Genomic DNA, 15,866 nt, shown 5'->3' with positions numbered 1-15,866 from the left:
CTAGATGAAGAACCTAGTCCAGAAGAAAACATTACATCTCTAGATGAAGAACCTAGTCCAGAAGGAAACATTAATCTCTAGATGAAGAACCTAGTCCAGAAGAAAACATTACATCTCTAGATGAAGAACCTAGCCCAGAAGGAAACATTAATCTCTAGATGAAGAACCTAGTCCAGAAGGAAACATTAATCTCTAGATGAAGAACCTAGTCCAGAAGGAAACATTACATCTCTAGATGAAGAAACCGAATGCTCTGGCTCTCTTTTAGAGGGCAAAAGATTTTTCATTCAGTTCTGAGTTTCAGCCACATATCATCAGTATGTGAATGGTTCCAGGACCTTCTCTCCAGACCTCTGGAGGGTGCCTTCACACAGGAAAGGCATCGGTAATGAGCCTGCCATGTGGCTGCACCGGAGTTGGCACTTTCATTCTCACTCAATGATTTGAGTCCCTTTGATTTTGCGAAGTATCTTATGATCCCCACTTGCTAGTGAAGAAATGATGCTCGAAGGGGTTACACAAATTACCCATGGACACGCTGATTAGTGGGTGGCACATCCCTGGTGTTAATTGGGATTCTCAATGAATTGAAGTTATATGAGCCAAGTCAAAACATGGGGTACTGGCTGGGCGCGGTGGCTCACCCCTGTAATCCTAGCACTTTGGGAGGCTGAGGCAGGCAGATTCCTAGAGCTCAGGAGTTTGAGGCCAACCTGAGCAATATAATGAGACCTCTTGTCTCTTCAAAAAAATTTAAAAAATTATCCAGGAGTGGTGGCACACACCTGTGGTCCCAACTACTTGGAGGCTGAGGTGGGAGGATGTCTTCAGCCCAGGAGGTCAAAGCTGCAGTGAGCCGTGATTGCACCACTGCACTCCCGCCTGGATGACAGAGTGAGACTCTGTCTCAAAAACTACAAAAAAACAAAACACGGGGAATTCATCCTAAGGATCCATGGGTGTCTCATGGAGCTTGAGAGCTGAGGTCCAGGTGGGACACGACCAAGGACCAAGGTGCCGTTGGGGTGCTCTGCTTCCCCTCTGCTCCTCTCCATCTCTGCTGTTATTCTCTCTTCCTGAAGTCAGGCTCACTCTCTCTGCTTCTCTAGGCCTTGCAGCAGAAAAAGTGGCCACTACAGTCATTGTTTTGTTTTGAGATGGAGTCTCTGTCGCCCAGGCTGGAGTGCAGTGGCCACCTTGGCTCACTGCAACTTCTACCTCCTAGGTTCAAGCGATTCTCCTGCCTCAGCCTCCTGAGTAGCCAGGACTATAGGTGTCCCCCACCATGCCTAGCTAATTTTTTGTATTTTTAGTAGGGACAGGGTTTTGCCATTTTGACCAGGCTAGTCTTGATCTCCTGACCTCAGCCTCCCAAAGTGCTGGGATTACAGGTGTGAGCCACCACACCCGGCCATCACTGTTCTTTTCTTCCTCCTTCAGTTCCAAAATTCTAGAGAAGGCACATCCATTGGCACAGAGGGCAGGTCATATCATACAAAATGGATGCTGCCCTGGCCTCGCTCCTGGGGTCCTCAGCAAATAGAGTCATTATGAGCCACGCTGATAGCCCAGAAGCAGAACTTGCGTTGCAGATCAGCAGCAGGGAGCGAACCTCTGTGAGTTCAGCCTGGGACTTCCCATGGGTGGATTGCTGTGAAAGGAGCTTCGTGCCTACATCTTCTGCCAGTTGCCTGCTTTTTCTCTCATCGTGGGCATTTTGTCCAAGCAGCCCCTGCGGCTATGTATTGTGCAATTCAGAGTGCAGAGGAGCCTTAAAGAAATAGCTGCCTGGGCCAGAGTTTCTGTCCATATCTTTGTGAAATGAAACTGGGCATTTCCCTGCAGTGTGGCCTTTGGTTCCAAGTCAGGTTTGGGTGGTGGATTCCTAGGAAGAGTCATGATGAACCAGTCCCTGTGGGACAGGTGATGTCCTCTCTGGACAATGGACCCAGGGACCCTCGATAGTCAAGGAGCATCTGAGTTCCATGCACAGGCCAGGGCTTGTTGCTGATTGCAGTTTCTGTGTGTGTGTGATCTGTGGGGTGTGGCCCTCACTCTGCCTGAGTTAATAATGACTGACTTGAACCTAATTCATTAGATACACAAGTCCAGGAAGATGGTTCACCCAGAATTGGGTGAGTCATGGCAGCTGTGGCAGTGCACTGCTGAGCTGAGAGGGGCCCTGCCCAGCTTAACAGGCCCAGGGTCCTAAAGAAGGTGGAGTTGGCCCAAGGTCCCCAGGCAGCCCTGGGAATGCAAAGATGGCTCCTTACCTGTCTGGAGGCCCTCTGCAGCCCCTGAGGCCTTTCCCAAGAAGGCCTTCACCCTGCATCTAATCTGCAAGGGAAGAATCTTCCTCTAGTAGTGAGAGGGGTAGTCCTCTCCTAAAAAGGAGGCTTCCTTCTGAGGCCTCCTGAACTCAGCCTTGTCTTAGCTGCCGCAATTACACACTAGCACCCGATGGCCCAGGCTTCTCTCTGGAGCTCCAGGCCTGGTCATCCAGCTTGTCTAGTGGATGGCTGCCCTTGTGTGTGCCCTGGGCACCTCCCAGCATGTGAAGCCCGGTCCTCACCACTCACAGGCACTCTGCTCTCCTTCCTTACTCTTTTCAAAGCCTGCTTCTCCTCTAATATTCCCTTCTTATGGGACTGTCCCCACCAGCCTCCTAGTCAATTTGAGCCCGAATGTTATTCTCCACTCCTTCATTCAAGAAATTTATTTGAGGCTGAGCATGGTGTCTTGCGCCTGTAATCTCAGCACTTTGGGAAGCCAAGGTGGGTGAATCCTGAGGTCAGGAGTTTGAAACCAGCCTGGTCAACATAGTGAAACCCAGTGTCGACTAAAAATGCCAAAAAATTTGCCAGGGATGGTGGCAAGCGCCTGTAGTCTAGCTACTTGGGAGGCTGAGGCAGGAAAATCGCTTGAACCCAGGAGGCAGAGGTTGTAGTGAGCCAAGATTGCGCCACTGTACTCCATCCTGGGCAACAGAGCGAGACTCAGTCTCAAAAAAAACAAAAAAAAGAAAAAGAAAAAAATTATTTGGCCTGCGTTGGCTCAAGCCTGTAATCCCAGCACTTCGGAAGGCCGAGACGGGCAGGTCGCTTAAGGTCAGGAGTTTGAGATGAACCTGGCCAACATGGTGAAACCCTATCTCTACTAAAAATATAAAAATTAGCTGGATGGTGATGGTGTGCACCTGTAATCCCAGATACTTGGGAGGCTGAGGCAGGAGAATTGCCTGAACCTGGGAGGCAGAGGTGGCAGTGAGCCGAGATCGCACCACTGCACTTCAGCCTGGGTGACACGGTGAGACTCCATCTCACACACACACACACATTTATTCAACCCCTGCCAGACCCTGTGCTAGGTCCTGAAGGTAAAGACATGAGTCAGTGCCTGCACAAGATGCTTGTAGGCTAGTGGGAAGCACACAGCATGAGCCCTGATGCCACCCTGGGGAAGAGAAAAGATGAGAACTTGGCAAGCTCACAGCAGGAGGAGGGTGTGAAGTGTCTTGCTCTCTGGCTTACAAGGTTCCAGAAAGGCTTCCTGGAGGAGGGGATACCAGAATTGAGTCAGGAGAGAAGACAGAGGAGGGAAGAAAAGGGCTTCCAGGCAGAGGGGAATCCAGGGCCAGTGTGTCTGGGGTAACTGGGAGCAGGCTGATGCTGCCGGAGTGTAATATGCTGGGCAAGAGGGTCCTGGCAGCCAAGGCTGGAGCCATTCTCAGGAGCAGGTCCAGGAGGCTCTTGTTGGGAAGGGGGCATCTAATAAGATTGGACTTTGTCAGGCTGGGTGCGGTGGCTCATGCCTGTAATCCCAGCACTTTGGGAGGTCAAGGTGGCTGGATCACAAGGTCAGGAGTTTGAGACCAGCCTGGCTAACAGGGTGAAACCCCATCTCTACTAAAAATAGGAAAATTAGCCAAGCATGGTAGTGTACACCTGCAGTCCCAGCTACTCAGGAGGCTGAGGCAGAAGAATCGCTTGAACCCAGGAGGTGGAGGTTGTAGTGAGCCGAGACTGCACCACTGCATTCCAGTCTGACAGAGTGAGAATCTGTCTCAAAAAAAAAAAAAGACTGGACTTTGTCCTGTGGCAGAGGAGAGCCAGTTAAGAGTTTGGGGCTATAGGTGGGAGTGTGGGGTAAAGGGCCACGATCAGGTTTGTATTTGAGACATTCCCTCTGGAGGCTGTGCAGAGGTCTGAATATGAAAGTGGAGGGGGTGGTACAAAGCAGGAAGCAAGATCATGTAAAGGCAGGAGATGGCAGGGCCTGAACTAGGGCTGTGGAGGAAAGGGAGAGAAAAGGACCATTCAGTAGGTGTGAAGGAGGCAGAAGAGTCAAGAATGACCTGTTTCTGGCTGGGGTATCAGGTGAATGGAGCCAGACAGTGCAGGAGGAGACATATGTTTGTGGGAAGTTTGAAGTCCATGTTTGGATATGGCGAGTTTAAGTGTCTACAGCCGGGGTGTCCAATCTTATGGCTTACCTGGGCCACATTGGAAGAATTGTCTTGGGCCACACATAAAACTCTCACTATCACTAACGATAGCTGATGAGCTAAAAAAAAAAAAAAAAAAAAAAAAAAATTGCCAAAAAAACTCATCATTTTTTAAGAAAGTTTACAAATTTTGCAATACCACTGATTTGATAATGGAAACAGATAAAGAAGAAATAAAAGAAAAAGAAAAAAAAAAGAAAGTTTACGAATTTGTGTTGGGCCGCATTCAAAGCTATCCTGGGCCACATGTGGGCCTGCGGGCCGTGTATTGGACAACTTGGCCTACAGGATATTCAGGAGGGTAACTTCAGAAGATGTTTAGCAGGAAACGCAAGGAGAAGTGGGACTGGAGATAGAAATCCCTGAGTTAGGGGAACTATAAAAATGGTGTTGATGCAAGTAGGAGAGGATGTAGCCGCTCCATGAAGAGCACACAGAACGGGAAAATGGTGAGGGTCATTTCTTAGAGAGCCCTGATGGAAACGGGTGAACCAGAGAAGAGAAACTGAGAAAGGAGAGAGAACTTTCTGAGAGCACAGGAGGACTTAGTGAGAAGAGTATCATGAAAGCCAAAGGGATGCAGCGGTAAGAGAGGTGCAGCCAGAAACGTGAGAGTCACACACTGCAGAGCAGTCCAGCTGGACAAAGATGGGAAAGTATTTATTAGACCTGACATTTAGGAAGCCACTGGCAAACCTGTGGTTGGGAGAGGCAGGCCTTGGGCTGAGATGGTAGCTCCAGTCTCAACTGTACCTATGCAGGAAGGAGCATGGGGGTGGAATTCATATGCAGGAAACAGTTTTGTTCAGCACAGAGGAGGCTTGATTTTAAAGCTAAACAAACTTGCTTTTTAGAATACAACGAAGGCTGGGTGTAGTGGCTCATGCCTGTAATTCCAACACTTTGGGAGGCCGAGGTGTGCAGATCATTTGAGGACAGGAGTCCGAGACCAGCCTGGCCAACATGGTAAAAACCCCGTCTCTACTAAAAATACAAAAATTAGCCAGGTGTGGTGGTGGGTGCCTGTATCCCCCTCCCCTCAAGAGGCTGAGTCAGGAGAATCACTGGAACCCAGAAGTTGGAGGTTGCAGTGAGCTGAGATCATGCCACTGTACTCCAGCCTTGGCTACAGAATGAGACTGTCTCAAAACAAAACTAAACAAAAGAATACAACCGGGGGAAAAAAGTTATTAAGTTAAACATTCAAAAACCACTTAAACTTTTAGAAGCCTCACTCTGTAGGGAATAAATGCAGCATTGCTCAAGAAGGAATGTGGCTGTGAGCGGTGGTGATCCAGGACTATTCTGGAAGGCAGATCTCTAATGTGTGCTTTCCACAAATAAAAGCAATATGAAAGCACATTGGCTGTTTATTACCACTGCATCAATCCTGACCTGTGCATTAAGAAGCTTGTGCTGGCCGGGCGCGGTGGCTCACACCTGTAATCCCAGCACTTTGGGAGGCTGAGATGGGTGGATCACCTGAGATCAGGGGTTCGAGACCAGCCTGGCCAGCGTGGTGAAACCTCGTCTCTACTAAAAATACAAAAATTAGCTGGGCATGGTGGCACACGCCTGTAGTCCCAGCTACTCGGGAGGCTGAGGCAGGAGAATCGCTTGAACCCAGGAGGTGGAGGTTGCAGTGAGCCGAGATCAAGCCACTGCATTCCAGCCTGGGCAACAGAGCAAGACTCTGTCTCCAAAAAAAAAAGCAGCATGTGCTGTATTTGGAACTTGGTTTTGAAAAACAGCGCCTCCTTGTGTAAATGTCAAGCATAGGCCGGGTGCAGTGGCTCACACCTGTAATCCCAGCACTTTGAGGCTGAGGCAGGCAGATCACGAGGTCAAGAGATAGAGACCCTTCTGGCCAACATGGTGAAACCCCGTTAAAAATCCCGTTTTAAATACAAAAATTAGCTGGGCATGGTGGTGCGCGCCTGTAGTCTCAGCTACTCGGGAGGCTGAGGCAGAAGAATCGCTTGAACCCGGGAGGCGGAGGTTGCAGTGAGCCAAGATTGCCCCACTGCACTCCAGCCTGGTGACAGAGCAAGACTGTCTCAGAAAAAAAAAAAAAAGGGTCACGCATAAATACTTTTACTAGCATGGTGGCAGTATTCTAATAGAAATATTGCTGCTCTGATACTTTTTTTTTTTTTTTTTTTACTTAAAACAGAAGTTAAAAACATGTTTTGAGATGAAAGTGTTTGATTGGGGAGGGTGCTTGTTTAGGTTTTATGTAATACAGCATTACAGAGATTGATAAAGCTGGTGTGGCTCATTTAGGATGATAAAAATTCATGTGCCCTCGCATTGCACAGCTGTGCTTCTATAAAATGTCAGAGTAGGGTCTACCACTTATTTTTTAAAATAAAGTTTATAAAATTATACAGAAGATTGAACAATGAACTTCTCAATTTGAACCATCTGTGTAACCAAGCATATGGATCAACAAATAAAAAAATGACTGACAGCCCAGATGCCTCCTCATGTCCCGAGCTCCTAGGTCACAACCACCCGTCTAGAATTCTCATGATCACATCTTCTCACATCACAGATTAATTCTGCTTGTTTTTGAACTTTCTACAATTGTTAACAATTTTAAGAATAGTCTCACAAGTATATTGAACAAGACACGAGAGTGTGCACTTTTGTGTCTTATTCAATACATTAGCAAGATCCATCCGTGTTGCTCGGTGTAGCTGGTTTTCTCTCTGCTGTATAAAAACCACTGTAAAGCTCAACCATAATTTATCAGTTCTATGGTCGATAAACATTTGGATTGTTTCCAGTTTCAGGCTTTTGTAGTCTGCCATGAACATTATTGTACGTGCCTTTTGGTGCCCATCTGCAGCATTTTATTAGGAATATATGTAGAAGAATGACTGGGTTATAGCACGTGAACTTAAGTAGACAATGCCAACCAGTTTTCTAAATTGGTGGTTCTGATTTATATTACCATCAGCAGTGAATGAGAATTTTAGTTTGCTTCACATTCTCACCAACATTTATGGTATTGTTACTCTTCCTAATTATAGATATTTTCTGGTGGGTATATGTCATTGTGCTTTTCAAAACAGCTTTATTAAGATATAGTTCAGTTACAGATCAATTGCACCATACAATGATCCACTTACTGTGTACAATTCAGTGGCTTTCAATATATTTGGAATTGTCATCCATCACCATAATCAATTTTAGAAGATTTTCATTACCCCCAAAAGAAACCTTACACCCTTTCATGATCACCCTCAACCCTACTATCCCCTCAGCCCTAGCCTACCGCTAATATATTAATACTTTCTCTGTAGAGTTGCCAATTCTTAACAGAATCATACAGTACGTGGCCTTTTGTGTCTGGCTGCTTTCACTTAGCATGATGTTTTCAAGGTTCATTAGATTTTGATTCTCCATGTGGGACACAGGTTGTAGGCTTCTTATTTATTCCCTTTAAGCTCATCTACCTGATAATACATTTCATAGTGAATTTATCTTCATGGACATACTAGGAAGCAGTGCTACTCTAAATCAACGTGTGAGAGCATGACTGAGGTTTATCTTTGACTGCAAGAATGAGTGAGCTTTGTTAACATTTGCTAGGTCAAATTATTTTGGCCATGCTCTATGATGAGACATTCTGAAGTCTTGAGTTCATTTGTTGGAACAGATCTAAATGATGTATTGAGTTGAAATGAATCTGGCTTTTCTTACAGGTATCCCTACAGTGGACCCTATTGCTGACATCTATGTAGAGGCATGGGACCGTCCATCCAGCTGAAGAAGAAAAAGACATGTGGGCGGTGGCCACGTGAAGGCAGAGGCAGAGACGAGAGTTATGTCTACAAGCCAAGACATGCCAAGAGTTGCTAGCAGCCATCAGAAGCTAGGAGAGAGGTATGGAACAAATTCTCCTCCAGAGCCACCAGAGAAAACCAACTCTGCCAACATCTTGACTTTTAACTTGTGGCCTCAATTATGAGAGAATAACTTTGCTTTAAGCCAACATATCTGTGGTAACTTGTTATGGCAGCCCTAAGAAATTAATACACTAAAGACTAATGATGTAATTTCAAAGCTGCCTGGCATGAACTGGTGCTCCGTAAAGCCCAGAGAGCTGAGTTGTGAATATTCTGCTTGTTTTTGAACTTTCTACAATTGTTAACAATTTTAAGAATAGTCTCAAGTATATTGAACAAGACACGAGTGTGTGCACTTTTGTGTCTTATTCAATACATTAGCAAGATCCATCCGTGTTGCTCGGTGTAGCTGGTTTTCTCTCTGCTGTATAAAAACCACTGTAAAGCTCAACCATAATTTATCAGTTCTATGGTCGATAAACATTTGGATTGTTTCCAGTTTCAGGCTTTTGCAGTCTGCCATGAACATTATTATACATGCCTTTTGGTCTATTTGCATGCATTTTATTAGGAATATACCTAGAAGAAGAATGACTGGGTTATAGCACGTGAACTTGAATAGACAATGCCAACCAGTTTTCTAAATTGGTTGAGACCTCTTTGTATGTGTTGCCTTGTTCTTTTTTCTGTATTTCCTGCCAAATTAGGAGTGATACATGAAAAAGTTCAAGAGCCTATGTGCTGAAGAGGAATCTATTCCATCTCAAAAGTGGGGTTAAAGTTTCCTACCCTCAATTCTCCAGAATGCTGAATTTTATGATGACCAAATTATTTTTGTTTGTTTTGAAACACCCACTCTGTTACCCAGGCTAGAGTGCAGTGACATGATCTTGGCTCACTGTAACCTCTGCCTCCCAGGTTCAAGCAATTCTCTTGCCTCAGCCTCCTGAGTAGCTGGGATTACAGTAGGCATCCGCCACCTTGCCCAGCTAATTTATTTTTGCATTTAGTAGAGAAAAGGTTTTTCACCATGTTGGCCAGGCTGGTCTTGAACTCCTGACCTCAAGTGGTCCCTCACCTTGGCCTCCAAAAGTGCTGGGATTACAGGCGGGAACCACTGGGCCTGGCCCAAATTATTTTAAATAGCTGTGAATCCTGAAGGTAATAAGCAAACGTATCATCTGAAAATTTACTGACAAGGAGCTTTGTTCTTGAATGTTATCTGTGGCAGCGTCAGAGAAATTAAGTCTGCTTTAAAAATGAGTGTTTTTAAATGCATTATAGCAACAAAAGTTTCAACTATAGAGTGAAATGTTTTAAGATCATATTGTCGTTTGCTAAGGCATGCAGTAATAGAAAGTAATCTTGGAATATCATGAGTAATGTTCTATGCTTTAGAAACCAGGTAACTTTGCACAGTTCTGGTCTAGACCTATGCCATCTAACTTGGTGGCCACCATGCACATGTGGCTACTCAGCATTTGAAATGTGGCTAGTCCAAATTGAGATGCGCTATAATTGTAACACACTGGATTTCAAAGACTGGTATGAGAAAATACAAAGTATCTTAATATTATAGTGGAAATATTTTGGCATATTGGACTGAATATCAAAAAAATTCAACTGTTTTTAATGTGGCTAACAAAATTTAAAATCATGTGGCTAATTACACTTTATTGGACAGCCTTGTTCATCTGTTCATTAAAGTGTACAAGAGACCTGGAACATTTAGCTGTGATGTGATCCCATTCGTAAGAATCTTATCCTACCGTCCAGGCGCAGTGGCTCACCCTGTAATCCCAGTACTTCGGGAGGCCAAGGTGGGTGGATCACCTGAGGTCAGGAGTTTGAGATCAGCCTGGTCAATATGGCGAAACCCCATCTCTACTAAAAATATAAAAGCTGGGTATTGGTGGCACATACCTGTTATTCCAGCTACTTGGGAGGTTGAAGCAGGAGAATCACTTGAACTCAGGATATGGAGGTTGCAGTGAGCCAATATTGCGTCACTGCACTCCAGCCTGGTTGACAGTGAGATACTGTCTCCAAGAAAAAAAAAAAAAAAAGAGCTCTTTTCCAGGAAGTGATTCAGGCGGCCACCACCCAAGCAGAGGAAGACAGCTGGCTTTTTATATATGCTGCTGCATGGAAAGGCCACAGAGCCTATGCTTACATTCCCTTGGCCAGAACCATAGCACTCCATGACTTATTTAAGTAGAGTGACTTGGGATAGTGCATGGATACTTACTGAGCAGTAAATGCCTCTGTCATAAAACACAGTGTTGAGTTTTGGGTTTCTTGAAACATTCAAAGTTAAACACAAGTACTATGTTGGAAAAAGGAGGAAAAATATTCAGGATGTATGTGGTCACTTCTGTCAGATGAGTACTGGAGCGAGGCAAGAGGGTAAAATCTGAATTAACAGCATATGTTATTATTTTCTTCCCTTTTTAGTTCAAAGGAAAGCTGTTATACAAACATATGGAAAATGACAAACAGAGGCTCCTCTTTCCATATTACATTGACAGTAAGCTGTACATAAATTGTAGCTAATGTGGACAAATCTGTCTATTGCAGTCTTATTTCCTACCTCTTATGGTTAACATATGTATAAAGAATTTTAGTTGAATTCTAGTTACCTACATATCTTTTTTTTTTTTTTTCTTCCCTGAAGAGACAGGCCTTCTTGCTATTGCCCAGGCTGGAGTGCAGTGGCACCAAGTTCACTGTAACCTCAAACTTCTGGGCTCAAGTGATCCTCCTACCTCAGACTTCCAAGTAGCTAGGACTATAGGTGTATGCCACCAGGCCCAGCTTATTTTTTAAAAATTTTTGTGGAGATGGGGGTCTTACTATGTTGCCAGGCTCTACTTACGTATCTCTACTGTTCAATATGCATATATCACATGTGGCTATACTTTCTGCTATCTTCTTGGCCCTTATAGAGAAAAAGAAATATGTGCCACATGTTACAATGCTAGTTACTACTGCATTTCTAAGTTGTTTACACAAATGCAGAAATGTAGGCCTGGCAGCCAGTAGTTCAACACAGCTCTGTCTTCCTGTGGCCATCTGTCCACCCCCATTCACATAGAACCCTTCCCCATCCCTAACATGTATGACATGAAACACAACAAATGTTTGTTTTAAGTGTACATCATACATTTATTACCAACAACCCTCTCAACTCCAAAATTGGGCACAGGGATTAAAAATAAAAATTCATTGCACTACTTAGTAAAGCATTACTAGTAACTTTCATAAAAAATGTACAAACTTTGTTAAAAATTTATCAAGCCTTCAAATGATTTGGTTACAGATATTTATAATACGTACATTTAAAACTATATGTTAACTGATACAATGGACTATGATTTGAGAAAATGACTCAGCAAATGATTCCAAAAACACCCCTGTGAGCTTTCACAATCTGAAACAAACAAATGGCAAGATGAGGTAACCAAATGTACCAACAGGGGACAAACAGCTTCCTAATGAAAAGGCCCAAAGATATCTGTGAAAAATATTCTCACAAGTGAGTTGGGAGATCTCACGCAAAATTATTTTAAGAGGTCCAAATTTAAGAATCCTAACAAATCATATTACAGATAGTATATAAAATCTAAATACAGTTTCACATTTTCCAGATTTTGCTCAAAAAATTAAGGACAAAAAATCCTAAGAGGAGATCTTGATACCTGGAAGCCTTATTTTTTGAGGGGTGGTGGGTTAAAAAAACACCAAAGATGACAATTCATGCCAAAAATCAAGAACCCACAAAAAACCCACAGCTGAGTTAAGATGGTAAAGCCAATATTGATTTAGGAGGGAAGAGGATGAAGGCCAAGGAACCAACATCTGCCTGCTATCTGGTGCATCACCCAAAGTGACAATGGCTGTGCACAAATCAACTGTTCTCTTTTGCTAGCCACAAAGTTGCTCATTTCAGCAAGCCTGAGCTGGTCAGAACACATGCGTGTGTGTTCCCAATACACACTAACCACAATAAGCAAGTCTGCACACATCTCTATGAGCCCCATGCAAAGAAAAGACATTCCCAAAGAGAGATCAGTCACACGAGTGCAACACTGATATTCAAGATTTTACCAAAACAGACCCTGCTGCCTCCTAAATTGCCAACTGCCTCTCAAAAATTTACAGAAAAAGGGACATAGACGGAGGGAAGAAAAAGCTACTTCTCCTAGTCATTAGTACAGTGTGCCTTGTTAATTAGGTATCTCTATATAAATTAGAAAAAGTGCTTTACTTGCATGCTTCAATAAAATGAATACTGAGTGTAGTAGTGTTAGATCTGTACAGATATAAACTTTCCGCAGCTATATAAAAGAGTATGTATAAGGTGGGCTTTTGCCATTTTAAACATGTTTTTTTTCATTAAAAAAATAAAGATTAAACTATATGTGATTTGTATGTAGCTGATTATTATGCCAAGAATTTTGGTCTTTAACACACTTTTTATTCATCAGGAACAAGTGAGGGATATCCTAATGATTTAAAAGCAACATGTGCATTTTTACCACTGTTTAGACATATTTCTGATGCACTAACAACCTAGGGGCAAATAGTATGCAAAACCCTACTTGTATGACTAGATAGAGGCAACAGTTTCTCGAAAAGGGCAAAATTGTGCTTCTGTGAATTGACTTTACTGAACTCTAGGCTGTGATGAGCTTATAGATACTTCAAGGGAAGGCAAGCAGCATGGCAGTAACAAGTAGTTAACACTGAGTGGAAAACTGACACAGAGCCAATTGAAAGTTGAGTGGGGCTGGCAGCAAGTTATCACAGTTCTGACTGGAATAATGCAGCTTGAGCTATTGCAAACAAAGCAATGACATCAACTGCAGGAAGAGGCAGACAATGTTGAATACACCAAAAGAATGAGAAAGTAATTTAAACATTGCTGGAAAAATGACTTTAAACAATCTGAATTATCATCAAAGAACCTACTAAAAGAAAACCCCACACAGCTATGTATTATCTCAGATCAACTAAATGAAGGTCGATCAATTCCTGTTTAACAGCATTTTTTTTTATACAAAAATCAAATCTTCATTTATACTGCAAGTATTCCGGACACCTGTTGTATTAAGCTTTTCTCAAACAAAAAAGGAAAAGCAATAAAACATCAAAACAAACCAGGTCTAAGGAACATGAGCTTTAACACCACTTGATCCATCCTGAAACAAGAGTTTCGATGAGGAAGAACTAGACAACTTTCAGAATTTGAGCCTGGCAAGTGAATTAATATGAACAGAAATATAGTTTTCTTAGAACAATTTAGTTGCCCACAGGAGCTTGAACACAAAACACATTATCAGAAGTCAAGCTGAATTAACAGATTTTGTTCTGGTTGAAGTCAACGAGGTGACTTCATGGGACTAGTGGTATTCTTAAAAATATATTAATCAAATATCTTCAGAATAGACTACAAATCTAAACATCATTAAAAAAAAAATCACAGGTACTTTCTGTAAGAAACTTACTGGAAATGTAAAGGAAAAAAAGTATCAACATTCAAATCATTGACTGAAATGTTAATATTGCTAACTGATGATGTATGATATTGCACCTTCTTTTTGGAACACCAAGTTGGAGATTTAAAAATTTTCACAACAGAATAAAAAAATCAGGTTCGTGGAGTGAGAATGTGTTATACTTTTTTTTTTTTTTCTTAAGTTGACACACTTAGGGGATCACCAAAAAAGAGAAGGTGACAGCTGCCTGAAGCAAAGGAAGAAGGCTTTTCTCATTCCATTCATTGGGAGGGAAGGGGATGGAGTATTTGATGTTTGTAATTGATGCACCCTCAGCAATCAGTGTGCAACAGCAAACACAAGGGAAAAAAAACCAGTGTACAGTACTAGTGCTGTTTAAATAACACACCAGATTATACATTGCAGCATAATTAAAACTACACACACATTCTTGGTACATGCTGGTATATAGGATCTCATACATACGTTAGCTACCATGCCCTCACACAAGTAGTTGCACACTCTCTCACACAGATACACTTATCACCAACAGTCATACGCTGCATTCATTTCCACTCACAGTTTCTGAAGGCTCTATATAAGGTAGATTGCTATATCATCTGTAGCTACCACTTTTTATAAAAGCACATGCTAAAAGATCACGTCCACTGTAATCTTGCAGCAACACTCGGAATGATCACACAAAAACCAGGGAATGTTAGTGCACACACAAAATTAAGCTAAAGAAAAAGTCTTTGGAGTTCCAATCACACGGTTAGTATAACAATCCCATAACTGTGAAGACTAATTGTAAGCTTTTATAGTTAAGTCACACAGTGCAAAGAAAGGTCCATTGACCCTTTTGGTAAAGGGAGGGCTGGAAGCCACAGATTAAGTTCAATGGATAGTCCGTATATACATGTGATGAGGAACACCCAAACTAAATTTGTGCTTCTTAGGTTGGTCATTCTGAATCCCGATGCACTTCTGAAGCATCAGCTCGGCAAATTGGGCAAGTACGATTTGCCTACAAAACAAAAGAGAAAACTTGTTTAAATTGTGACACACACAATGAAACACATTAAAAGCAATGGAACTTTTACTTCCCAGTTTTTACATTCTTTGTTCCTCTGAAGAGGTACAAAACAAGTTTTTTGTTTTTTTTTTTTTAACCCACAAACCTCTGAATTAGCCCAGGAATGATACTTCCCAGGCTGGGGTGCAATGGCACAATCTCGGCTCACTGCCACCTCCGCTTCTTGGGTTCAAGCGATTCTCCTGCCTCAGCCTCCTGAGTAGCTGAGATTACAGGTGCCCACCACCACGTAAGGCTAATTTTTGTATTTTAGTAGAGATGAGGTTTCACCATGTTGGTCAGTCTGGTCTTGAACTTCTGACCTTGGGTGATCCACCTACCTCGGCCTCCCAAAGTGCTGGGATTACAGGCGTGAGCCACCGCGCCTGGCCACCATGAATTATTTTTAGTAGGTCTGTTAAAATATGTAAATAAGATTACCATTCATGAGTTCAGACCAAATTAATAACTGACTTTAAAGTAAAACTTTGGTTAGTCATTTTTTTTTTTCCTTTTTTGAGACGGGGTAAAACCCTTTTGCCCACAGGAACACAGTGGTATAATTATAGCTCACTGCAGACTTAAACTCCTGGGCCTAAGAGATTCTCTTGCCTCAGCTTCCTGAGAATCTAGGACTAACTAGTGTGTGCCACCACACCCAGCCAACTTAAAAGACAGGGAGTTTCACTAAGTTGCCCAGGCTGGTCTCCAACTCCAGGCCTCAAATGATCCTCCTGCCTTTGCCTTCCAAAATGTTGCGATTACAGGCCTGAGATACCATTCGTGGCCCCTTGGCTATTCTTAATGGATGTCACAGGAAACATTTAGCAGTACTGAGGAAAGCATGATTGTAAAATAGGTGGACTGAATCTATACTCATAGCTCTACTTACTCACCCGTTCCCTGGCTCCTAAATTTGCTTTTCCCATTTCAAC

General features: G+C 42.9%; 1 protein-coding gene and 1 long non-coding RNA gene across 15 annotated transcripts in view; one reads left to right on the top strand and one right to left on the bottom strand.

The window, feature by feature from the left end:
- LOC105724619 (uncharacterized) overlaps window positions 1-15,866 on the top strand; it is an 88,150-nt gene that overhangs the window by 25,523 nt on the left and 46,761 nt on the right. Inside the window, exon 6 of the long non-coding RNA XR_001109058.3 lies at window positions 8,215-8,395. This is a non-coding gene — a long non-coding RNA (uncharacterized LOC105724619). The remainder of the gene's footprint in view (window positions 1-8,214; window positions 8,396-15,866) is intronic.
- Window positions 11,147-15,866, bottom strand: part of RNF38 (ring finger protein 38) — a 141,676-nt gene continuing 136,956 nt past the window's right edge. For 12 of the 14 annotated variants that reach the window (XM_064380000.1, XM_064380002.1, XM_012463381.3 and 9 more), the window contains one exon: window positions 11,153-14,883. In XM_064380000.1, coding sequence (XP_064236070.1) covers window positions 14,821-14,883 — 63 coding nt within the window. In that variant the 3' untranslated portion in view covers window positions 11,153-14,820. Of the gene's footprint in view, window positions 14,884-15,866 lie in introns of all 14 variants that reach the window. The other 2 variants (XM_064379994.1, XM_064379995.1) reach the window with 2 other exon arrangements.

Source organism: Aotus nancymaae, unplaced genomic scaffold (genome assembly GCF_030222135.1).
Source record: "Aotus nancymaae isolate 86718 unplaced genomic scaffold, 86718_ANA_hifiasm-v0.15.2.pri h1tg000003l, whole genome shotgun sequence".
NCBI classification, from domain to species: domain Eukaryota; kingdom Metazoa; phylum Chordata; class Mammalia; order Primates; family Aotidae; genus Aotus; species Aotus nancymaae.
The sequence above is the reverse complement of the archived record's forward strand: the minus strand, read 5'-3'. Positions and strand labels throughout refer to the sequence as shown.